Source organism: Syngnathus acus, chromosome 15, assembly GCF_901709675.1.
Source record: "Syngnathus acus chromosome 15, fSynAcu1.2, whole genome shotgun sequence".
Taxonomy (NCBI): Eukaryota; Metazoa; Chordata; class Actinopteri; order Syngnathiformes; family Syngnathidae; genus Syngnathus; species Syngnathus acus.
Genome location: NC_051100.1, coordinates 9,806,477 through 9,832,604, shown reverse-complemented (window position 1 = coordinate 9,832,604; position 26,128 = coordinate 9,806,477). Strand labels below are relative to the sequence as shown.

The following is a 26,128-nucleotide window of genomic DNA, read 5'->3' as shown; positions in this document are numbered from 1 at the left end:
CACTGGTTGGGAAACACTGCTCTAACTCACTTGACTAGCAGACGTCAAAGAGCGTTGAATGCAGACGGAATAAACTTTTCTATGCAAAAATATGCTGCGGAGAAAATTGTAAATCACTGTATTTTTGTATTTATGAATCTGGATGCACAGGGACGTAATCATCCCCAGGGTAGTCCATTATCACACTTAAAATTGGTGCCAGCTCATTATTATCCGAATGATGCCGCAAGCCCTCAAAGTATATTGAAATTCCATGAAGTGGCAATGATTTCTGATAAGATTAATCATATAAGCTTCCTCCAGGGTGTTTTTCAACTTCGCCATTTCTACATCCTGAGATCAGATAAGACAAGCTCCCCGTCTGCGTTTCCCTTTACACGAGTGCTGTGGTCTTGAAAATAACATTAGCACCTCAAATCGAGTGAATGAAGATCATGCAAGCGTGGAAGCAGTCGTTCGTGGTGGGAGTCGCCTCCTCTCCAAGACCGCAGCGTCAGGAGACATTTGTTTCAAATATTTCCCGGCCACGCACAATATTTTCTGTTGAAATGATTTATGTGCAGCACTCTGTGCCCATCCTTTAAGAAGTTGTGTTATCTAAGGTCACTTTTTTTTAGTCCGTTCACATCATATGAGCCATTCCTAGCTGTTGCGTTGTTTGAATCTTCTAGTTTAAATAATAGTAATAATGAAATTAACAATTTCATCATGACTACTATAATAATTAATCATTTCATTATCCACATTTTTTGTATATTTAATTCGCTAGCATGCATCAGCTTCATTGTGAACTTCAAGTTCCACAATGCACCTCGGCAAAGCTCCTCGCCCCCATTGGTGGAGCTCTCGCAGCATCAGAGGCGGACATGAGGCGGTGCTGAGAAGTATTCCGAGACAGATCCGCGGTACTCAAATGAAGCTCCCATTCCGAACGGTCCTCAGTGCGAACAGCACCGCTCGGGAAAAACCTGCACTCCGCTTCTGCTCGACGTTACTTCGGGTAAATGAAGCGTTCCGTCCATGCGGAGGCTAGCGCTGGTTCTTCTGCCCTGTGCTCTCGCTGTACTGGTGCACTTTTGGTTGGCTCAACAACGGTGCCCCACGCCGCTGGAAGACGACGACACACTCTCGGGTACTTTGACGTTTGACGGCGGGGCTTCACCTCCTCTCTCCGGCAACTTTTTGGACGCAGACGCACGCTTGGCTAACTTCGCTTCGTCGGTTATTGTTGGTGTTTGTGTCGCTAATAAGGGAAATTCGGGTTTACGCTTGTGTAGTATACTGTACATAAGCTTAGTGCGTGTTTTAAGTCACAAAAATGTGACAGCTGAGCAATGTTGGGGCGTTTCTAGGTGATGAATGCGAACTCAGCATCTCTCATTCGGTCGCTTCATGTCAAATTATTACAGTATTTCAAATTCGCAGTCCAAATACAATTCTGACTGACATATCTGAGTTTTTTTTCTGTAGGCACGGTTGTCATGCTGGATGTTTTGTATCCAATGCAGATGGAGTGGTACCGTCCTATGAAGTTCTGGTGGGAGTTTTATCAGCCAGACAGCATTACACACTGCGACAAGCCATAAGGGACACCTGGCTGGGCTACTTGCTCCAACACCCTCACTTCAAGCACAGGTCAGCAAGGTTCCAGCTCCAACTTGTGTTTTTATTCTCTCCCAGGACAGATTGCTGAAGTTAAAACAAAGCCTGCAGCAGCTGGTGACAAATAACCAAACTTATTTTCTTTACCTGCCCTTCGGGCAATACTGTCCGCATCCGTCACCCTCTGAAGCCAAGATCACAGATGCAGCATGATGACCCTTTCTAGCAAACCCCTTAGTTACCATGGTAACTAGAAGTGGACTGCTAGGCAAGCTTTTGCAAAACAATTGTATGTCCTTGTTTTCAGAGTGGGGGTGAAGTTTATTGTGGGCAAACATGGATGTGCCATCCCAGAGGAGGACCGAGAAGATCCTTACTCCTGCTCCCTACTCAACATCACTGAGCCAGGTAACAGAAATACTGCATGTCACACAAATGCGTAGCTTTAAATGTACAGGTGTTCAAGGAGAATTCTCTTGCTTTCACATCCAACTGTCACTACTGAGGGGTGACTCGAGTCGAAAGAAGCAAATGAATGCTCGTTCTGAATAGAGGTAAAACATCTTTTATTCCGCCTCGCTTGCAGCTCAAGGACACTTTATTTTTTCTCTCCATAGCCATGGTCAAAGAATGAAATCTGCCGTCAATGTCGCCGCTTAGGCGTTTGTGACGTACATTGTAAAGTACTAGAAGACGTCTTGTGAAATAATTGAACAGGCTCAGCATCGGTTGGAAGGTAATTGTTTATGTCTTTCAGCTTCTGTCAGGCACACCGCCACTTGGCTTCACGAAAACATAATTACGGCTCATCAGAATAGGCTTCGTCGGCCTTATGGGTCATGGCGGTGACGTCTCATTTGTCCAGGCCTTTTTCCCCAGTCGTGTTAATATCTCTAAGTGCCATTCGATTCTATGCTTTGATGCTCGGAGGTGCAAGAGGAAAGGGCTTTGCTAGGTTTGTAAATCCAGCTCAATATTTAACGTAATATCCGTAAGCAGACTAATAAAAACTGATTGAAGATGTCTGTGGTGCATTAATCACAAGGATTTTGTTTGTATAATTAGCAGATCTGCTTGAGACGGCAGTGAGAATGTTTTTTTTCCCCAACCACTTTGGATCAAGGTGACGTTTGTAGAGCCCAAACATTCAGATAGCCTGCAAATTAAATTTGTTCATTATTTAATACACAGTCCGAATCAAGTCACTCTCGAAACAGAGCTGATGTGAGGAGCGTGACGCCCGGTCTAAGGAGAGCAAGAACTGGACTATGGCTCAGTGGTCCAAAGTTCTATTTTCAGGTGAAAGTAAATTTTGCATGCCATGTGGGAATCAAGGACCCAGATTGTAGAGAAAGAGTAGCATGGAATACAATCCAAGGAGATTTCTCTGTCAGTGATAGTTGGCGCGCCATATCATCTCCAGGTGTTGGTTCCGAAGTCCATAATCAACGGGTGACATTTTAGAGCACCTTAAGCGTCAAGCTTTTTGGAGGATGCCGATATGATACGTGTCAACGTGGCACCCGCACTTACTGTCAGAACCGCCAAAAGCGAGGTAAAAGTACCATAACATTACTGTGATTGATTGGCTAAAAAACACACCAGACTGGAACCCCAGTGAGAGTTTCTAGCCTGTTGCCAGGTAGGAGAACGCTTTGAAACACCAAACCCAATGCTGCTGACGAGCTGAGGGCAACTGCAGTCACTTCATGCTAAAGTGCCGCCATCGTTTGAGTTTCAAATGAATGAATTCAGTTTACATTCTATGATGCTTAAAATATTTTCAGTTTAGAAAATTGGAATTGAACATACATATATACAAATATAAAAATGGTCACTGGGTTTAATCAAGAAAAGACAATCTGAACACTCCTTATGAACTCGCCTGTTCAGGTCGTGTTCAGGTCTCGGGAGATTTGCTGAAGTAGCTTAAGTGTGGCTGATGTTTATTGTGATTGTTTTTTTTTTTTCTTTTCTAAAAATATGTTTCTTTTGCAAAATGTACCACATTTGGCACATTTAAAATTTGAGGTAACACTGTAAGGGCTATCCACAAAAGGCCCACCAAATTTTCATGTTTCCAGGACCCACTGAGGCAACTCAAGGATTTTAATATCAACAAGGACAACCCTGGTTTGAGGCCAGTTATTAAATTCATTCCCCCCCCCTTCAACCTTTTAGTCTGGTACAACCCCCTCACCACCCAAAAAAACACTCTACCGTACATCAAAACAGGCTGGCCAAAATAATTGGTACACCCCAAACACACTTATCCAAATTATATGCCTGCTGTGAGATTGGAAAGGTCACGCTCCTCACTGCCGCCACCGCCTACTGCTGTCAGGTAAAGTTACACTGGCCCAGAAAAAAAAAATTACCCCCAAAAAATAAACAACTAATGTTGTTTTAACGTATCAGTCTGAATGAATATTTCAGAATGGTTCATTCAAGTACAAACTCAAGACATGAGAACACAAATAAATGACCAGACTAATAATTTAGCAGCAAGACATTTTTGTCTTTTTTGTACAGTCCAGGCTATCTCCTTCCAAATGTTAGCTGGGAAAGGCATCAACTCTCCCTGCGAATAAATAAAAAAAAAAGATGCATGGATGGAGGTATATTGTTCCTTGCGTCACTCAGTGGGACACTGAAGAACTCTGCAATCATTTTCTGCTCTGGTCTCTCAAAGCGAAATTCGGAAAAAGTCATCTTGACACATTGCTGCAAGAGCAATTATGGATCCCATCACACTGTTTGTGTCTTTTGCAGCTAGTTTTGATAACTGTAAATTGCCTTCTCAATAACAGTCATAAAAGTTTCTTTCTGGTTATTGCCACGGGTCCTATCTGTCAACTCGCAATGTCAAAAAGCTCTTCAGTAATTGCGTTCTTTATCTGGCCACCCGTGGCTTTTCTTGAAAACGACTCCCAAGAACTGGCGTTCCTCTAGATCAGAATACTCTTACTCTGTTTCAATTAAAATGTGAATATCTGATGTCGTTTTGTGTCCGCAGTGGATGTGGCACAAAGAAGGATTTAAAAGATTCTTTTCTGGACTGAGTACCAAAGTGCAATATCTGCTGAGCATCTTTCTAGCCAAGGTCTGCTTCCTTTGTGCAGATTCTCAACACTGCACCACGTCACTCCATCATTGTGTATCAGTCTCTGAAAGAATTTTCAATCTAAGTCGCAAACTGTTGAGGCCAATATTAGTTTCTAAAACCTCTGTTCGTTCCTATGACTTTAAAATCATCATCAATTTGAAAACTGGAAGTTCACCAACTACACTACTCCAATTCTGTTTTTAGCGTTGTGAGCTCTAAGTGTTTGTATATAACATTGTGCTGTTGACTTTTCTGGCCCTAGTTTTCTCTGGCTGCACAATCTAGTGCTGATTTCTATATTTTCAAACTGCACTTTTATGTTTGCTCTGTATGTTATTATGTCCTTGACAGCGCTTGTGCCTTTTTTAGATAACCATTTCATTCCTTGTACTCGGATAGCGCCATTCTGAAAAGACAAAAAGCTACTTCAGTCATAAAATTAAAATATATTGCAAAAAGAAAGTTGCAACAGTAGACATTCTTTGGATTAAGTTTGACAAACAATGGAACAATTGGTGATAATGTACGTGCTTGTCTGACCCTGGGAAAGAACTAAAGACAGAAATTCCTCTGTTTTTAGAGTTTGTTTCGTCATCGTCAATAAATGTGTTCAGCATATATTAATGTTATTAGCAAATGGATAAATGGCTGGTACTGCTCCAAAAAAACTGCTGGTTGCAGACTTTTGTGTGGTAATTTTGACTATCACTTGTTAAGTTGACTTTTTATCTGCAAAAAAAAAGATATTCTTGAACATTATGACTTCTTTTTTGTAGTTTGCGACATTTTTATGTCATCTCACTATTTTCTTCTTTTCAATGTGGCTTTTGTCAATATGAGAAATGATCCACCTGTGATATTTTGATCAAGTAGTGGCAAGGATGATGCTAACAAAAAGAGAATCCATCCTGTCATTGTACGTGCACACACACGCACGCACACAATATATATTTTACTTCAGCACTTAACTAGATCTGCTCAGCTCGACCTAACAATAGCCTGCTCACCATTAATAGGCTCAATCTTTTAATTGATCTCCGGTATATCAATGCGACTCTTTTACAATTCAGCATTAACTCCACCCGCGTGCAGTTTAAGTCCGAATTTTTCACAGTGAAATCACTTTACCGGAGGCCCTCTGTCTTCTGCTGTCACTTGGTATTTCCTTTAAAAAAAAAAAAAAAACTGAGCAATAAAGGAGTTCAGCATGTTGGCATTGTTATAATGCTCACGTAGTGTTTTTTTTTTGTTCTCTGACTCAGAGGCGGGACAGGATGCCGAGAGAGAAATCGTGATGGTGCCGGACCCCACGGTGCTCGTCCCCTCTGACGTGTCCGCTGTTGCCCTGGATTTTAAGGTGCTCCACCCGGTGGTGATCACCCGGCTGGGGGTGTTTTCCCGAAGCGCCCACCCTGAATTGAAGAGCAATGTGACCGTAAAGCTTCTGCAGCTGGATCAGGAGGTCGCTACTTTTGTTGCTGAATTTACAACCTCCAGTTGAAAAGCGCCTCCTAATGAGCAAGTCTGTCTGTTCACAGGAGGCGATAGTAACGGCTCGCTTCAGTGGCATCAGCACAGGCACCCTTGTAAGCGGAATATGGTATAAACCGGTGGAGAAGTTCATCTTGCCCAAGGTAGGATATTAAAATTTTAGCAACACAGGCCTGAGGAAACAAATTGTGTTTATTATCCAGGGTTTTGAGGGGACGCTAGTATGGGAGAGTTCCGACTCAGACGCACTGACCACAGTCAACTCATCCTGCGTGCAGCTCAATGATGGAGGAGGCGTACTCAAGTTCTCCTCGGTAAGCAAAACAGGCAGGTAGGGTTGAGGCTTACAGAGTGAACAGATTTTGCGCTTCTTGTTTTTAAATCCACAGATTGCAGAAGGAATACTGCCCCACAGAAGTGCTCTTGGATTTCCTGGCCTGGCCGGAGGATTCACCTTTACCATTTACGGTTGGTCCCAATTCCCAGTGTAAACATTTCAAAGCCTTGTTTTCTTTGGCAGGTGAGGAGATGCTGTTTGGTTCAGCCTCGGGGCTCCTACCTTCTCGCAGACCTCTCGTCTCATTGTGCTCTATTATTGATGTCACACTTCTGCGACTCATTAGTTTTGAGTTTAGCTCCAAAACCGATTCTAGCCTCTTTGCGGGAGAATAGTTTAGATTTGCAGTTAATAATACCTTGCATGTTACAGAAAAAACAAACACTTCACCTTATAGTTTGATATATTTTTTTCCTCGTGTACTTTTCCTCCAGCAGGCATTAACTTTGCAATGTTTTACAAGCAGTGACGCGATGTGAAATGTTCTCCGGACTTTTTCTGAACTCTACGACCCAAGCCGTCTCCACCTACTGTGTGTCAGACAGGAGCAGTCTGTCTGAGCACCTGCGGGGTCGTCCAGCCAGGATGGAGCGCCACGCCGCAGGGCTGAGACAGGAGGACGCCGCCTTGAAGCAAGAAAGCCTAAGGCACGGCGACATGGTGTTTGTAGATGTGGTGGACACCTACAGGAGCGTGCCTTCCAAACTGCTTCAGTTCTACAAATGGTACGGCAAGTTCTAATGACTCGGCTCTCCGTTTCCAAATTGCCCCGGCCCTCCAAGGAAATCAGCCATCTAAAATGAATGTGTGTCATTGCCTCACAAGTGTCCCGCTGTCAGAGCCATACTTGCAATCAGTGCGACTGTGTGTCATCAATTATCCAGACATACGCTAAACACTCCCGCATTGAGGCCTAATCAATCAAAGAACGAACTGTGCAGCTTGTCAAGGGATTGGTGGGCTATTCATTTGATAAAGAAAATAACCTTTTCTACAAATACATGAATATCACTGCATCTGTCACAAAGCAGATGCACCAATTACATCATGTCACTCCTGTTTTCCTCTCAATTGGGACGTTTTAACCAGCATTGTATTTTCTTACATGTGGCTCCAATTGGCACACATTTTGGGACAACCTTTCACAAATGAAGACTTTTTATATCTCACTGCACAGTTTTTATTCTTCATTTTCCAATACGGTCTATGTGGCGCTGTGCTCCACTGAAATGGAATACTCAAAATTGTCCATAAATGTGATTGTGAGTGTGACAGCTGGGACAGGGTCCGACTCACTTACAATTCTAATGAGCACAAGCATTGTCAAAAACGAATAGATGAATGGTCTTAATTTTACTACTGTTACTAGCTTACTTTTGTGGTTGAATCCTCTCTCAAGGTTTGCTAAGGTCTCGTGCAATATGCTAACAGGTTGCTCCTTCAGAGTTTGTGTGCACAATTTTTTCTTCGGGGCATCGACCGAGGTTTTCAAACTTAATGTCACGCTCTACCATGAGACCTTCAGAAGGATGTAGTTCTGAATATTAGTTCCAGTTTCCCCTTGTGCGTCCTGAATCATCGTCTCAAATTTCCCTACTGTGGCACTAAAAGACATTATCTGTGACTGTAAGTCTTTTGAGTCTTATCTTTTTCTTCGATACCATCACATTTGCAAATGTCAGTGTTGGCAAGGCACATTTTGTGCTCTAACCTAATGTTTAAAGCAGCTGCTTGCAAAGTTGTTTTTTATTCCACTATGTAAATATACAAATTCCCAATTTGACAGGTCTGTGGGCAACATTGACTTCAGTCTGCTCCTGAAGACTGATGATGATTGTTACATCGATGTGGACTCGGTATTAATGAAGATTGAGCGCAAGGGTCTCAAACGCAGCCATTTCTGGTGGGGAAAGTAAGTACAGACCAGGCAGCGTGCTGTTTGTACCCAGATCACCAAAGATCATTGATGGGTGAATGTGCGATTTTGTGCTTGACCCAGTTTCAGACAGAGCTGGGCGGTGGATCGCATTGGAAAGTGGCAAGAGCTCGAGTACGCCAGTCCCGCCTACCCGGCCTTTGCGTGCGGATCGGGCTATGTGGTGTCACGTGACCTGGTGCAGTGGCTCGCCAGTAATGCAGAGAGTCTAAAGGCCTACCAGGTAGGCCTTTGAGGACCAAGCACCTTGCTGGAAGCCATGTTGTGAGCTAATGAATGTGTCACCACAGGGAGAAGATGTGAGCATGGGCATATGGATGGCAGCTGTTGGACCTCAGAAGTATCAGGTAAATAGCTGCAATAATATAAATTGGAAGCTACTGAAGGGTTCTGTTGGACTACCAAAACTTTGTGCTGTGTGTAAAACCAGCTTGCTCAGTCATATTCTCACCATGCGTTTTTAGAGCAGACACTTTTTTTGATATATTTTTTGTTTATTGTACACTGGACAGTAACGCGTGTCGATAATAGAAATACACTTTGCATCCGTGCTCTGAACAAGGGTTTATGGACAGAGAAGATGAAGGCATTTTTAGAATCAAATCAAATTCCCATTTCCCAAATATATTCAGAATCATGTCCAGAATGTAATTATCATTATCTCGTTGTGCACAAAATGTAAGCAAATTGGATTTGTTGGCATTTGGGTGCACCTGAGTTAAATATTACGTTTATGGGTGATGTCATTACTCGAATTCCACTCAGTAGAGCACAGACAACAATCCAATTTTGGAGCTGCACAAAATTGTTCACCTTCTTCTACACTATCGTCCGCATCTAGTTTCATGCATTATTCATGCAGAAATGGTGGAAAACATGGACAAATTCCCTATCCCAAATCAAGTATGGAAGTACACAAACATGTCAACCACAAAGTTTGGTATCAAATGTTTTTGAGTTTTTTTAGTCTTTGGATAACACTTTTTTTGAAAACACGCCATCCTCTGCGGAGGTAATGTCATTCAGATGTTGAAACAAGTGCTGATGTTTCCCACCTAAACACCGTATGCTTGAATACCATCATAGCCTGTCATTGTTTTGTTTAATCTCCAAAACATGGAGGTTTGTTTGCAGCGTGCAAAAATAAACAGTTGGCCATTTGCCATGTAAACTAACACGGCTCCTCTCCTGGCCAGGATCCCAGCTGGCTCTGTGAAAAAGAATGCTACCTGGACATGCTGTCGTCCCCGCAGCACACGGCACAGGAGCTTCGTGTCCTTTGGGACAGGAAGAGGACGTGTGGTGACCCGTGTGGTTGTCCTTGGGGACAGTAAGGTTTGGCTCACACTCCACGTGCAAAACTGCGTACTTGTGACACGTAGGCTTCTGCGCTTACTTCATACCTCAATTTGTCATTTAGTTGTCTAAAAGTAAACACTGTATTTCCATTGAGTGTTTTTATGAACGATCATTTCTGATACTTGGCACAAAAAAGAAACGATGGCTTTTCTTTGCTTTTTCGCTGCCATGACTGTCGTGCCACCCAGTTGTCATTGTACAAGGTAGTGAGTGACGTTGCCTTATTGTATTTGTAATAGCAGCATAGATTCTACGTGGACAAATCAATGTAAAGTTTGCGACCCATACTTTTGGAACTTGACTCCTTTGCAGGACATAAAAAAACCATCAAAGAAATGAAAATGTTTCTTGCGTACTTTGGACCGAGATGCACATTTATATTTTTGTTGGCTCCACGTTTACTTGGTATCCTTTCATTTGCCTTCCAGCTCAACAACTGTGAAGCAGCAGGTGTACCATTTAGATTCTGAAGTCCATTTTTTTATATCGAAAAAAGGAATAGAAAATCACTCTGCAGCAGAGTGCCGGTTGTTTTCTTGAGACATCATGAGCACGTGGAATATTTTGGGGCAACCATTTGGTTCAAATCTATTTCCACAGTGGCACTGAGTTTGCACCTCCACAGATTTGAATAAAAATGTGATTGGAGTGTAGAATTTCGGCTTTAAAAGGTTTCACGAAAACAAGGCATTTTGAATAGCAGCTATTTTATGCAGATCTATTTTCAGGGCTCACCTCCACTTGTTCCTTGTTTGTTGGTCCTGTTGCCTACACTTTTGTCTTCAGTAAGTAAAAGGCACACGATTTGAATATCATTGTTATTTTCTTTTTTTTTTTTTCTCCAAGTTGTTATTACGGTAAGAATGTACGGCATCAATAGATTACATAAGTTAGGCATATTGCTAATGAGCCACTTGTACTGTAAAAGTAATGCAAGGTTGTTTTCAAAGCAAAAATGTCTAATGCTCTCCAATGGCAAATCCAATCACTTTCGAGCAAGTGGTCAAATGTCACAGTGGTGGCAAAATAAAAAATCTCTGTCATTGTTCAAATACATATGGACCTGGAATGTGAATATCATTTTTGACTTTTGAGCTTAGTTTGTATAAACTAATGTTTTGGCTTCATACAATTATCATAAATATTAAACACGCTCCTCAACATTTATCTGCTTTTAGATTAAATGTCTTTTTGTTTTTTTGATGTTGCCCTACAAATCCGCTCCTGCAATTAGGCTGACATTTAAACAAACGCTTCTCCCTTGAGATGCAGCCTCCTTTCATAGTCAAGATAGCAAAGTCCCATCTGCATGCGTTCTAGTCGCCTGCCCAGACAAGGAAACACTTGACTCCCCCTCCCTCCATCATCATTTTGTTGTCTTCTTGGTGAAGTGAGCGAGAAACGAGGGAATAACATGCAGATGAAAGCTCTCATTTGTGCTTGAGTGCTTCTTCAGGAGATGAACTTATTTAATTTACCCTAAACACCAGTGAACACTGATGTAAAAGGTTTAAATTATCAACACTCTTTTAATGCGTCCACCCACGCGCTACACTAATGTGTTTATTCACAAGGCTAATTTGCCCTTTTTAGTTGTGCCTTCCATCTCATGAATAGATTTTTTTAAATAGTGTTACATTCACAGTGTTGTTTACTGTGTGATGAACTGACTCATTTACAGGTGAAGTAGAGACTCCAGAGGAAAGGGGTTAGATTATGTGGAATTGCGTGTCAAAGGTAAGGAAAGGCACACTTTACAATTTATAATTTTATAGGTACGTATATAACACGCGTCATGCACAATATTTTGGAGGACGTTTAAAAAACATGCTTTGAAAGACTTTAATTATTGGCACTGAGAATATAGCTTAATTTTTAACCTGGATTTAAAAAAACATTTACACTCGGGGCTGACTTCACATCTGTCGGCAGCTTATTTCATTTGCGTGCAAGCATGAAAGCTGCTTCACTGTGTTATGCTTTGAATTCTACCAAGGGGAACCTCATCCAATTCTCTTTTGTTCTCACAGAGATCAATAATGGGAGAATCAACTTGGCTGTGAAGCCAATTGATTTAAACATGAGAGCCAAAAGACTGCTCCAAGAAAAGTAATATGGGTTCATGTTAATACTGAATATGAGAACCATAAATGCTCAAGGGTCATCTGGCAACTTCGTGGCTGGCAGCGTTGGTTCAATTCTCACTCCGAAACCTTGGGAATGAATGTCTCGATGTGGATCCTGTAATTGACTGGCAACCATTCAAGGCTATAGTCTGCCTTTTGCTCCAATTCAGATGGGATAGGCTCCAGCTCCCCTCATCCCTAAACAGGACAAGCAGTATAGCTGCAGATGGTACACAAATTGCGCCTCTCACCCAAAGTCAAGTAGAATAGGCTCCAGTTCACCCACAACCCTTATGAGGACAAACAGTATCTAAAAGGATTGATGGATGGTTTCTATTTTAGTCTGAGTATGTGACATTTCACTTTGTATCAAAGACAAAATGGTCAAACTGCAGCATATGAACAAAAACTTTACACGTGGATTGTGTATAGCTTCAAAATTGACAAAATTAGGTTATATGACACTAAGAAGCATTGTGTTTTGAAATGACTGAATTACCAAAACATTTTATCCTTTTTAAATGCATTTTTCTCATTAGTTTCATCAACATAGAACCTGAATTATTGAAATGCAATGTGATCAAAATGTGTGTCATTTTTTTTATATTGTAAAGAGACTTTGTGGATACTCCATACTATTGGTAAATAATATCCCCCAAAAATAGCAATTAATTTGATAATTGGTTATTTGTTGTTCGATGGACTGCACTTCTGATACTTTTCCTGTTCCAACCCTGATGAATAATTCGAAAAGGTTTTGATTATCCTCCATTTGCATCACTATTTGAACAACTTTTGTACTCATGCAGAACATTCCACACTGCTGTCAATCACCCTCATCCATCCTTGTGTGGGGCTCTCCAGGAGGAGGAGGAAATCATTTATTCATGACACCCAGCAACCAAAAGCAGCCTTGCTGACTGTTTATGACTCACAGGAATGAGGAGGTAATATTAGACACACAATCCCAACTTTCATTCCTACTCAGAAGATAAGCGTCTCCTCTCCATGCTGTCTTCAAATAGCTGCACTTCACACTTGTATCGTGCGTGACGCAGTGCATTAGGTCACACAAAATATTTCATAAAGACTTCATCGCTTGTCGAGAATAAATCACGTAAGCCCACTCGACTCGTACTGCAGTCATATGGCAGAGCTTCTATGACAGCGTTGTGTTTCAGTGAGTGACAGACACGTAAGAGGATCACAAATGAGCTCATCTGTCTGCACTCGTTCCCAAACACTTTTCCCATATGATAAATGAAGACTGAAAACAGTGAATACTTAATTATTCCTTTTTAGCCCAAATGGGATGCGATGAGGCAGACGGGAGGCTTTGCAAACAACTGGTAAAAATATGCGCAAGCACATTTTACTCTGGGTGCAATGGTATGAATATTAAGCAGGCTGTTTAATGTCTATACATCAAGTGCACTGGAGTGTTGTTAACTTGTGTCATAGTACGTTATCAAACCTTGCACCTGTTTCCCAAGTGACTCTTATGCCTATTGATGCATTCACTTACACTTGTACATGCCTTGATGTCATTACGATCAGTGATCAGTTCATTCTGTTTAGTTGAACGTGTTGCAGTCACCCGTGGAATACTGGAGGATGATTTTAGAATGTCATTTATTCGTAAATTATACACTTGAATAGTGGCAGGGAATGTTTTTTTTCTCTCACGGGCAACTTATGATTCGTGAAACTGACACACGGTTGAGGTCATTCGTAGAACTCTTAACAAAATCCCAAGTTATAATTTGTACTAGAAGTTTTCTTAGAAAAATAATTTTAACAATAAAATTCATCCTCACCTTTAATTGTAGTATTTAAGACTGATTATGATTAATGAATTATATAATTCAGCTCAGTGGCCTAGTGGTAGAGTGTCCGCCCTGAGACTGGAAGGTTGTGGGTTCAAACCCCGGCCGGGTCATACCAAAGACTATAAAAATGGGACCCATTGCCTCCCTGCTTGGCACTCAGCATTAAGGGTTGGAATTGGGGGGTTAGATCACCAACTGATTCCCGAGCGCGGCACCGCTGCTGCTCACTGCTCCCCTCTCCCCCAGGGGATGGATTAAAATCACACGGGGATGGGTTAAATGCAGAGGACAAATTTCACCACACCCAGGTGTGTGTGTGACGATCATTGGGACTTTAATCTTTAATCTTTAATAACCATATAGATATCATATACACTAAATGTCATATTTGTATCTGCTTCTAATATTTGTAATATTTTCAATAAAATAACAGATTAATTCATCAAATGTATAAAAATATTATCTAACTAGTTTTAGGAAAGGTCTGCACAAATTGTCTGATTTAGGCGTAAAAATACTTTCAAATTTCCTTTGTGCTCCTTGAAAGCAAAGTGCAAAACTTTCATGAACATCAGCTTGGATTTGGGAAAGTTAAAACTGCTCAACAGTTTTGGATATTTACTGACATGTCAAATATGACCCCCATACATTCCCAAACGCCGTCACAGGTCCCAACATGGAAGTCTTCTTAATCTCACCCAAACCTCAACACACGAGTCTCAGATCAAACAGCATATACTGTATTTTGCATCGCTAGAATAAGTGTGAATAACATAAGAAGGAAAATGAATACAGCGGACTCCCACATACTAGTCATGGTTCAGCAGCCACAAATCTGTGGAATTTAATATGTGCGGGCTCGCCTAGTCGTCATTTCAAGGGGTGTTCCAGTAGTTGACGAATGTTAGATGTCTCTTTCCTGTTGTTGCCATTAGAATATTTATGAAATCTCCATCCGTGTCCTTCAAGCAGAAGCTGATGATAAATAAACCAAATCTTGCAAGGGGTGGGCGGGGTTGATGGGTTTACTGGTCCGCTCACAAACGCCAGCATGCTTTATCTGTCACTCTAGGCAGTGGAGAAAATCAATCTCTGCATCCATGAAAGAATAAATGTGATTTGTGCAGGGTTTTGATGAGTGATTGTGACAGACTCAAGTCAGCTCTTCTGCTGCTGCATCACAGGTATTAACATTTTGTCATACTTGCTCAGGGCAAAGAAATTCTTTTTCTTCTTCTTTCTTAAAAAAAAAAAGGGGGGGGGGGGACACAGTCTTTTGACAATTAATGTGGGCAAACACAGAGAGCTCACCACTGAAGAGTGTGTCAGCTTTAATAAGAAATGAAACAAACACGCATGGGTTGGATGAGTTCAGACAAAACAGCAGCTGTGTTCATAGCAACCATGCACTCAAGGTTTTCAGATTTGGCAACTTTTGGGCAAAAATGGAAGAAAAAGAAAACCACCGCAGGAGCATGTTTATGATTGTGTAGTGCTGACAAGTTCATCTTTACATTCTTGCAGTCTTGGTAGCTTGTGAACCGGCGTGAATGAAGAACAGAAAAATGCCGACCCATCTATTTTCTGTAACACATGCTCAGAAGGGTCGCGGGTGAGCTGGAGGCTATAAAGCACATTGATTTAAACAGCATTTAAGGAATATTTCATCTTAAATTGTGCACAAAATATGTGCAGTCTTGAAGTGGTTGTTCGACAGATGGCGCTATTCCTCTACTCATTGGAAAACTGAAATGACCCCGAGGACAACAAAACCCGCAAAATCGCAAAACTTGACACATCCTTGAAGAATCTTTAATTGCTACACATAAGTGTACAATAATTCTGTGGACATGATAAAAATTTGCGATGCTGAACGTGCACTTAAGTGCAATGGATAAACACAGAGTAAAATTGACCATGCACAAAAAAAAAAAAATCAAAATGGAATAGCATTACGTTGCATACAAAGCAGACAATTTGAAGTTCGCTTTGAGCAGTTGGTGGCTTGATGAACAAGAGCCACGTGTCTCTTAAGCACTCCGAACAGCCACATGCTTTAAAGATGGACTTGAGCAAAACACTCAGTGTTAAAAAAAGCAAATGGAGCTCCATTCATTATAGCACCTTTCTAACTTCAAGGTTCTCAACGGGCTTTTAAAATGTCACCTCATTCACACAATGATAGCGTACATGGCCATGGTAGGAAATTAAAGGTCTGTGCAGTACACAAAGAAACCTAAGCCAGTCTGGACTAGTATTTCACACTTAAGAAGCAAACGTGACAATTTCCTACAGAGCCCCTTTCCAGATCACTGGTTGTTTTTGCTTCCAGCAAGATTCAAGTGTGGTACAGTTTAAAAGAATACAAGGAGTGCATTGTAACATGATTCCAACACAGCAAGGACAAAAGGCAGGACGCAGGCTGGATTTGTTTCCATCTTGATGCATTGGTCTAGTGTTCTTACAGTTTTGTGATAACTTGAATATTTTCTTAAATGCAAGGCGTGCAGCATGTCAGCGCAGTGAGTGACAAGGAGTTGGTGGAGGAGGTCAGCGGTTTTGCTTGATGTGCTGCTCAGCATTCGACTCCGTTTCAGTCTCTCGATGCATGTGGCTGAGGTGTTCTACCAAGCTTTCCAGCTGAGGATTCCCCCCGAGACCCCTGATCAGATGGTAAGACTCGGCCTCTAGCTCCCGCAGAGTCTGACGAGTGTACGCGAACGAGCCCACCTTCTCGAGGTAGTCCACGCAGTAGCGCTTGATGTCCATGTTGTCTGTGCGCTGCCTGAGGATGTTCTGCACCTGGGTGCTCTCTGGACGTGACCAGATGGCGTGAATGGTGGGGAAAGAGAACTTGCCTTCTGTCAGGTCCTCGCAAAAACTCTTGTTCTCACTATACTCGCACGAGCGCAGGTTGGCGTAGTCGTCCCGGATCTGAAAAAAGAGGCCCAGTGTGTCCAGGAGGGGCTTCAAGTCCTGCTTCCAATCGGAGAACAGCTGCATCAGGCCCACGGCCAGGCCAAAGAGGCCACCGGTTTTCTGAAGCACCATGTTGCGGTACTCCTGTTCCGTGGGACAGGTGTACGTGTCCCTCCAGTGGATGTCCAGGCCCTGGCCGCGGTGCAGCTCCAGCAGCTGCCGGGTGAACACGCGCACAGCCTCGGGGTTGTCCAGCGTCAACACCTTCTCCAAACCCAGGAAGTACACATAGTTGGCAGAGTTGATGACCGAAGGAACGCCGTAGATGCTGTGGGCCACGGGAAAGCCTCGCCGTAAATTGGAGTTGTCCTCGATGTCGTCTATGAGCAAGCTGGCATTGTGCAACATCTCCGTCACTTCGATGATCACCTGAATTGCGTACAAGTAAGTGACCTCTTAATACACGGTGGGACTTGGTGTGTAGAGGAAAATTGTTGATGCACTACATCTTGTTAACAGCAGAGAGCGCCATGTTTGCATGCTCTCTCCCAAGACAAGACAGTCAAATGATGTGATGTGGTTGAACTTCTACACATACAAAATAGTTTTCCTCATGATCAGTCATAATTTTGGGAAAATTTACAACATTATGATAATTTATATGCACAAGTTGTATCTACCTAAGCTAAATTTACTTTCTCGCATTACAAAAACAATGTTTCCATTTGTAATCTATTAAATCCAAATCAGAGTACTTTTTTTCCTCTGGAAATGTCTACACTGATGTTGAATGACTGAAATGAAACCCCTTGAAGGAGGATACAAGAAACAAAGCAGTAAGTCAAAAACTGGCCTTGAGATTAGATTCGAAGGCTGGTGGGAGTGAGAGCTGTTTGCACAAAGAGAGGCTCAGTGGGTCAGACAGATGGCCAAGGCTGCCTAACACAACCTTTAACTGACCCTGAAACCTTAGAGAGCCACTTAGCGTTACTGTACGCTCTTGAACTGGGGTTCTCAAACATTTTGGGCCAAGGGACCCCTTAGCTATATAATACAACATTGTAATGGCAATTAAACTTAACTACCATATGTGCCCCAAAATATTCTTGTAATGTTTCAACCTAATGTCTGAGCTTTTAATGGGATCAAAACTAAACATTTGGTTTTGTGTATTTAAATGAAATGTTTTAGTTTATTTTGCACATCACAGTTTGAGAGGCACTTCCCTACTTAAAACTGAGCGTGAACACGAATTGCGACTTAACACTATTCTTTGAGTGACAGTCTGTTCCCTCCCATTAGACAAGTGACATTGGCTTCACGACTCAAAGTAACAGAAATCACAACCGCCAAGGCAAATCCAAAATTTCCATCCATAACGGCTCCAAGAACTGCCATGGAATATGTTCAGTCAGACTGCCAATATACTGAAGGCCAGTCACTTGTGAGCAGGCTGCCATTTTGTCATTTCGGGAGGCTGCACAAGAAGCGTTGCACCAGACAAGCCAGTGGATGGAACGGATGATGCCTCGCGCCACTGACTGAGTCATTCAAAGTGCAAATGCAGTACATAAGGTCCTTAGTTATTACGCAGTTCTATTCCTATAGTGGCGGCGTGACCGTAATTTGTACGCATGTAGGCCATGAATGTACAACTGGCCAGTCAAATGGGTTAAGATAGATAAAACGAGTTGTGTGGTCCTTTTCTGCCCCAATTGCAGTACAATCTGAATCCAGTCAAGCGGTCCACTTTTTTGTTATTGAACAACAAATCTGTTGGGAATGCATTCATATGTTGAGTGCTGCAAATACAGAATATTGTGATGCTAGTCGTTCTTCATTGCCCAAGAGAACAGAACAAGGGCAACAGTAGAACGGCTAAATCTCAACATGACACGCATCTCACATTCTGTACTGTCGATGTTCAAACGAACGACACAGGACACCAGTGTCACTCCATTCATCCATCCATTTGAAGGCACACTGGTTTCCATGGCGGCGCCTTCTTGGCAGCAGAGAGCTAATGATGCCGAGAGGAGTGCTCTCAGTCCGCGCGATGGGTTCAGCGGGAGTTTACCGAGCGCCGCGCAAAGAGGGGCGGGGGCGTGCTGTGCCATAATTCACCACAATTGGAATTAGAAGGCTTGTGGCAGAAGACTAAAGTCAGATTTGTTAACAATATGAAGCTACGGCGGTCACGTGGCGTGCAAACCGAAAACAAGTATGACGTGGAACACGTAGGCACACATGATGTGTAAAATGCCTTGTGGGATGCGGCCTTTCTGTTTCATAATGTTATCATGTGACCGGAATGTAAATAGGAACCTCTAATATCCGATTTGAAATTTGACCAAAATTGCTGAGAAAGGTATGCATACAAAGAGGACTCCATTTGGAAATTATTGCTAAATTATACTTGTGTCTCCGTCTCTGCTTCTTGGTGCAACATGGCGACGAGGACAAGTCAATACTGGTAATAAAAAGGAGAGCAGTCAAAAGCAGAGGTTGACCAGCATCCCATAATTGATTGTGTTTGATCTGGGAGGCACTAGCGAGTGTAAATGTAAGGCAAGTTCTCCAATTGGAAACAATACAACAGCTCAAGTGCAAGGCACGTAGCACCCCCAATTGGACGGAAGGGAAATTGACATACAGAAAATTTAGGAACAGCAAACTTGACCCAATCAACTGGTTTTATTTTGCTGCAAGTTCATTTAATGTGTACCATGCTGTCTTGTGGCTATTTCAAACATTTTGTTGATTGGGGAATATTTCGTTTCAGTTGCTCACCTGGAGTTTGTCCTCTGGAACATTGAGCCAGTGGTTGAACGCTTGAGCAAGTTTTGTCCGCACTTGTTTTCCTGAGGAAATAAAAAAACAGCGTTTGATTATTTCAATCTATTTCATGTGATGCTAAATCACAAGTTGACTAAGAAACCAGGACAAAAACCAAACAAATGAATACAATCTCGCAATATGGGGCTGATGTTGAATTCTATTGATTAGTACGTGTTGCACAGTAGCCTAGTCATTATAATTGCAAGTGTGGAGTACTTAAAAATAAGATTAACTGGTAGGCGGTAGCAGCAGGTCCCCTGAAAAATCAATGTTAGAAGGCATAATATCATTTTATAGAGACTTTCTCTTACTGGACTTCATGTTCCAGTGCTCACTGTATGAATTATAAAAGTTCCAACTTCCAACAAACAGTGATGTTTGTTAAGTTGAACAGGTCACTCACCTGGCAGTTGTAACAAGTATTTGTATGGCTCCAGGAGAATTCGCTCTGAGGCAACTTCTGGCTCACCGTCCATCACTTCAAAACTATTTGAAGTCTCGTTGTGAGAAGAAAATGGGAAAGATTTTCATTAAAATGGGGTAAAAAGAAAATTGGAATGTGCATTAATCTAGTCTAGTTTGAGCACCCAGCGTATTGGATCCTTTAAAGTGTAATTACACAGCAGATGTTCTTATACAAGCAGTATTTCAAAAGAAATGTTGGTAAATAGAATAATATGTGGGAAAATGCAATGAATAGATACTAATTGGTCACAGCAGCAAGAAAAAGAAAAACATTTCAGTTCAAGTGCATGAAATAGACGTAGCTGATTTTAGGCCTCAAAATATTTATTAGGATAGGAAAAATAAAATAGAAATAACTCAAAGGCCGCCGCCTTAGTATAACACAAAATAAAAATATTTGTGGAAATCCAGCAGTATTTTTTTTTTCCATATGTAATGATTATTTCGAGAAAGACAGATTGGATTAAATATTTTTTTTTAAGATGAAAACGTCTGTGAAGTCAGAAGTTCCATCAAGACAGACTAGAATAAATTCAAATCATATTAATTTCCTACGGCTTAGCCTGTTAAGAGTCGCGGTGAGCAACGTCCTATCACGATTGTAATTCTAAATACACAAAGTGTTGCCGAATTGTCTTCATCTCTACCTACCTTGGTTGTCTCCGATACCAGAATGGTGACTGACCGGTCGTTTCCGTTAGCCACACGGCTAGTTGACTTGTGTTAGCATGCTAACACAAACGATCGCTACCAGCCCACATTTCTACCTAGTTTAAATAGTAATAATTTGGTCGAATAGCACAGACGACAGAATTGCCAAGATCACGAAGTGATATCAGTTTAGTATTGCATCCACGACACGAGCCAACTCACAAGCTATTACGCAATGCTAATGCCGGAACTAGGAATATAAAGTCTGCTGAAGCTACGCTTATATGCGTGTCGAGCTCAATGTGTGTGTTGTATGCATACAACAACATTGCCCGATAGCAACATCCAAGCCTGTATTTGACACCAAGGAAAAAAGATCGTCCAATCGGGACACACGATACCGTAAAACAAACGCACCTATAGATGATCATAAACCTGGGAGTTGTAGTTTTTCCGTATTTTTCTTGTTGTGTCAAGTAACCAGTAGGTACGTTTATTTCGTATGGATTGCCATGGGTGTTTTTTTTCCCATTATAAACCAATCGTTGCGAAGTAAGGCGTTTCCGATGGCGTTATCATCCAATTGGATTGCGCAGAAATGACAGGGCGTGATCAACACGCCCGTCAATCATGCTCAGAAGTCGGGGGAGGGTGGTGGGAGTCTGAGGAAAGAGGCAGGCTGGAGAAGCTTCTCAACAAGGCAAACAGCAGCGCTCTGCGAAAACGACTTTATCCACCCGTGTTCAACATCAACCTGGGGCCGACGACGAGCGGTGAAACCTCCCCGAGTCACCACTTAAATGTTCCTTTGGATTACTAGCACACTTTCGTCGAAAAACGGACGTGATTTTCAACTTGGCAGCGCAGGTAAGACTGCTGTTGTTCGACAAAAAGCCATCTCTATTTCGAATATCTTTCATTCGCTCGCTGCCCTTCTTTTTGACTGCCTGTTCGCTAACTTGTTCCTTGGTGATGCGATGTGTCTTTGCATAATCTAGAAGGGAATGAATGAATCCACTAGCGAAAAACAACTCGGGCCAGCTCGATCGCAAAGTTATGCGGTAAACAACAACCTTATGGCAAGTGAGACGGCTCCTCCGGGGTTGAATAGTTCCAAGGCTGCTGGGGGGGAGCACCAGCGTTTATGTTGTTGAGCGGAGGAATCCTTGTCGTCGAGCACAGGCGTCAAAGTGATTTTACACGACAACACTGTGGGCGAAGCTTGGCGTCGATGCAGTGATTAAACGGCTTTTCCCCCCTTCGTGGCGAACTGTCAGCTGTAGTGTATTAAGCGCTTCACCAGTTCTTACGTAGTCGGTCGGGACAGAATGGGCCACCTTGTATTTGAAGAAAAACGAAACTCCTCCGCTCCAGCAGCCGTGCTCATAGATGCATAGTGATGCGTTTCCCCTTTGGGATTTTTCCTCTTTCGACGTCCTTGGTTTTATTTGGACGTAACGGGCTCGACGTTCTTCAGAGACATTCGAGGCTTATTGGTTTTGCGTGCTGGCCGGTCACTCACTCACTTGAATCGGGCACTCGGAGCCGCTAGTCTGGGGCGGATGACTGCGTGTCCTCGGCGTCCGTCGGATAAACACGGCGGACCTCGGCTCCTCTTCGAACAATACGACATGAATGTTATTAGCGTTACTACTACTATGTCAAGTCGCCACGAGGCTGACCTTGTTGCGAACCGTTTGCCAGGCTGGTTCCTTTGTCAGCGGCGAGTAGTGTGCAGACATGTCGCTACTAAAAAGAGCACATTCCGCGAAAGTGACTTTTTAATTGGACGCCTGGCCGCTCGCACTTTGACCAACTTGACGCCTTTAGCGTCTCTTTCTCACATGACACGTCTGTAAATGTTCGTCTCGGTGACGAGCGGGTGTTATTACGGCTCTATTTTCGCGATCGGGCAAATCCACTCTCCCCGAGTCGGCGGAGAAAGGAAACGGGAACTACCACGGAGCAGTTTGCATTTAAAAGCACCATTCTTCATCTTGTTGTGTCATGGCTTTTGGGTCGTGCGGGTAGATTGGATGCGCTGCTTGCGGACACGTCCTAATGAAGCGCTGTGCTTGTTTCCGACTGTCAGCCACCGAAATGGCGTCATCCGCTGCTCTAGTGTTGCGAGTCGGTGCGGTGCAGGCAGACTGCACGCTGCCCCCACCGTGTGTGTGTGCGTGAGTGTGTGTGTGTGTGTGTGAGAAAGGAGAGCAAAATAGAGTATGTGTATGTTTGCCTGACTCAAACTACAGTACCGTACTACACTTTCGTTGAATTTTGTGCACAGCGATAGGTTACGTTTGCCCTTCGCTAACACAAGGCAAACTGACGGACTATAACACGCTCATACACAGGGCATTACATAAACGGCTTTAGGAAGCTCGGTATGAGAGTGATCAGCTTGCCACGGCTTACAATGCAACAACGATACACAGTATTGTTGGGGAAGGAAAGGGGGGGTCCGGTCTCTACCGACCGCACACCCCACCCGTCGCCCCCATTTCTGTATTCGAAACCGAACCGAGTGCAACCGCAAACGTGCACGAAGGTGTTGGGATGTTTTCATGCTGCCCAGGTTTTTGCCAAGCAAGAGGAATGATGTCATCATAAAACAAGCTGAAGTTGACCTGCCTACCATCGTTTATAATCTCTTTCAGCCTCGGATTCGCTACACTGGTCACGTAAAGGACTCGTAGAGAGATGAAGGTAGGCTCTTCTCACTTTTTCTGCATGTTTCTGACACTTGAATGCCGTTTGATATCTGTGGCTGTATTGTCAGCCTTTTTTTTTTGCGTTGTGCACTCGAGTTGTTACATTGCAAATTTCAAAGTCACCCTTTGTTGTTAGGACCTGTGCCTTCTGATTAATCGGCTGGGAACCAATTCATGGTGTCCCCCTCCTCTCAACCAAAGTCAGATGGAATAGGCACCATTTAATTGATTTTGCTGTATATTTGTGTCGAGAGGACCACACGTGCACACACATAAGGACAAATATCAGAGTGATGAGCAGTGCTTGATGGTTGTTTTGGTGTCTTGCTCAAAGAATAGAATTATCTAGCTGGAATTTTCTTTTGTCTGCAGCGGGACTTGAAATGTGATATACCGGTACTGGTTTTCAAAGTCTCAAATGAACTGAACTGTCAGTTACTAAATTACATTTTAACAATGTTAATTCTCAGTATGAGCATAACAAGGCTGCTAGAAATACAGCACTCCTGGAACGTCATCTTTAATGAAAGGTGTTAAATGTCATGTCACTAATGTAGCCCAAGCATTTCATATTTTTTGAATAACTTTGTCACAGATTTAAGTCAGATTAGCCACCAGTGTAATATAAAACGTTCAAACAAGATCTGCTCTGTCATCCACATAGATACTGAAAGTACAGACACGGGAGATTTTATACTTTTAAATGTGACACTGCTCACTTCACGGTAAAATAATTGGATTTTACAAGCCTTTACGTGCCCATGAGTTGGGGTTTCACATTTGTTGAGCTCGTGCACTGGCAAAGTGTGAGAGTGTCGTATCATTGTAAATAAAAAATACCATTGGTTGAAGGAATGCATGTTTTTGTTCTGCGTGATACTGCTTTTGGGACCGATGTCACCTACTCGAGATTGTACTCATTGTGAGATTTAGGAAAACAGTCAAAGTCCAAGGTGATTGTAGCGTACATTGCAAGACGTATTAAAGAAGCAAATTTTGCAATGTTTTTTGACCTTCAAATGTGAGCGTGACCCTGATTTCTTTTTTTTTTTGGGTGAGCTCTAATGCAACACACAGACAAATAATTTATCCGCACAGATCCACAAACGTGACTGTGTGTCGTGTGATATGCATGCCAAGTCAGTACTTAGTGATTTTTGTTTGGAGACAATACACATTTGCCTCATTGGAAGATGTGTGAGGATTGTACTTCAACTTTGATCTGCCCCTGGAGACCTCAAGCATTGACATATCTGAAAGTGATTATTTCATGCACGAGAGCCACCCTGAGCATCAGTTCATGTTGCAATGAAAGCCACAATTCAGAGGAAAAATGCATAGTTTGGCACACAAATAAAATCCCACATTTTCCCTGGAGTATCTCTATTCCTGATTATTATTATTACTGTTATTATTATCATCATGATGAATTCAAGACTATAATGCCTGCTCCACTGCACATTTTTGCAGCTAATACCTGTATGTATCATCTGAACATGATGTGTAATTCATAGTCAGCAGAAAATGAGAATATACTCAACAACTAGCACTTTAATTACTTTTCAGAACTTAATTAAAAAACTCCCTTCCTTGAAACGTATAAACATCAGATAACTGTGTGTTTGTCTGTGTTACTCAATGGTCAAATGTTGTTGCTATACGATTTAACCTCATTTGACTAATCTGAGCAGCTCTACTCCCTTGAAACAACACAGGAATGTAAATGCATCTCCCTGTGGTATTTCCGCACCTTCTCGCTACCATTTAGACAAAAGACAAATACTGTAGCAGCTGAGTGAGTTGCATTGTTTTGAAGCTTGCGAGGTCTCTGGAGCATTTCTGAAGTCTCACGTGATGTTGTGGATAACACTGGGTTGTAACTGCAAGGTTTTGTCTAATTTCAGACGCAAACATTTGAGAATAATTCCCCTTTCTTTTTAATTGACAATTTCAAAGCCCCTTTCCTGTATGTTCTTTTCGACATCGATTAAAAAGAACAACAGATTAATTTGATAATCAGTTATCGTTTAATCGGATTAATCGTCCCGCCTCTAGTTTGTACCAAATTTTCCAATAGTGTGTAGTATCTTGTTTAGTAAATGGTATGACATAAACTGTTTTTAGAAATTTAGTGTGTGGTTTTCATCAATTCAATCTACCGTGTTTGAAGATGTGAATGCATTTCAGAAGAGATCACGAGTGAGAATCTGATTATTTTGTCACTACACTCATTCAAGCGGTTAGGTTATGGGCAAACCTGAAAACCTTGATGTCGCAGTTGAGACAGAATGATTATATTATCTGAACAGTGTGTTGTGATATATTTCGTGTCATATAAAATGGCCACATTAGCTCAATAAAGGTTGATAAACAGTGGAATACAAAATAGCTGGATATTTGCAGCGTCTGTGGTCAAAGTTTCACTCTCACTCTTGGATGTTACTCGTAAATCACGCATATACATTCACTTCAGTTTTTACTCATTGAGCACAGTAAAATGAAATCTTTGTCAAGGACTGTGCAACAGCCCCATTTAGTAAGTCTCATTCATTCTCTGCAAAAATCCAAAAAGGGAAAAAAAATAATAATTGGAGCAGGAGATAGAGCATACCCTCAGAGATTCATAATGAGGTTTTATGATGACTCTTATGCGTTATCCACTCATGTTAGAACTTGCAAAATAATTATTTGCAATTTGCAGTTTCCCCTCATGTTTGAGCCAGTGTGTCAATTTAAAACAAGCCACAGTTCATTA

The 26,128-nt window shown here is 42.2% G+C and overlaps 3 protein-coding genes and 1 long non-coding RNA gene across 8 annotated transcripts in view; 3 read left to right on the top strand and 1 right to left on the bottom strand.

Annotated features, from left to right (window-relative positions):
* The first annotated feature begins 861 nt into the window (after positions 1–861).
* b3galnt2 (beta-1,3-N-acetylgalactosaminyltransferase 2) lies at positions 862–10,998 on the top strand. Of its 2 annotated transcripts, none has more exons than XM_037270920.1 (12): positions 862–1,132; positions 1,509–1,635; positions 1,910–2,010; positions 5,971–6,170; positions 6,250–6,342; positions 6,403–6,513; positions 6,589–6,667; positions 7,078–7,261; positions 8,323–8,448; positions 8,536–8,695; positions 8,763–8,819; positions 9,669–10,998. In XM_037270920.1, exons 1-12 carry the CDS (start codon positions 1,021–1,023, stop codon positions 9,804–9,806), a joined length of 1,488 nt encoding a protein of 495 aa, XP_037126815.1. In that variant the 5' UTR covers positions 862–1,020; the 3' UTR covers positions 9,807–10,998. The 2 variants fall into 2 exon arrangements, with proteins under 2 accessions (XP_037126815.1, XP_037126814.1); XM_037270919.1 differs by having other exon boundaries at positions 6,247–6,342.
* Positions 10,999–12,320: 1,322 nt separating this feature from the next.
* On the top strand, positions 12,321–15,722 carry LOC119134345. The gene is made up of 2 exons (XR_005100311.1): positions 12,321–12,904; positions 14,859–15,722. It is a non-coding gene; the product is annotated as an uncharacterized LOC119134345 (long non-coding RNA).
* Positions 15,582–21,018, bottom strand: ggps1 (geranylgeranyl diphosphate synthase 1). 2 transcript variants are annotated; one of them, XM_037270924.1, is made up of 4 exons: positions 20,660–21,018; positions 19,947–20,040; positions 19,496–19,566; positions 15,582–17,134 (listed from the first exon to the last, which is right to left on the bottom strand). In XM_037270924.1, the coding sequence occupies exons 2-4, from the start codon at positions 20,017–20,019 to the stop codon at positions 16,337–16,339; spliced, it is 942 nt and encodes a 313-aa protein (XP_037126819.1). In that variant the 5' UTR covers positions 20,020–20,040; positions 20,660–21,018; the 3' UTR covers positions 15,582–16,336. The 2 variants fall into 2 exon arrangements, with proteins under 2 accessions (XP_037126819.1, XP_037126820.1); XM_037270925.1 differs by having other exon boundaries at positions 19,947–20,029.
* Positions 21,019–21,309: 291 nt separating this feature from the next.
* Positions 21,310–26,128, top strand: part of arid4b (AT-rich interaction domain 4B) — a 30,791-nt gene continuing 25,972 nt past the window's right edge. For 2 of the 3 annotated variants that reach the window (XM_037270912.1, XM_037270913.1), the window contains exons 1-2: positions 21,311–21,526; positions 23,320–23,368. In XM_037270912.1, coding sequence (XP_037126807.1) covers positions 23,363–23,368 — 6 coding nt within the window. In that variant the 5' untranslated portion in view covers positions 21,311–21,526; positions 23,320–23,362. Of the gene's footprint in view, positions 21,527–23,319; positions 23,369–26,128 lie in introns of all 3 variants that reach the window. The other variant, XM_037270911.1, reaches the window with a different exon arrangement.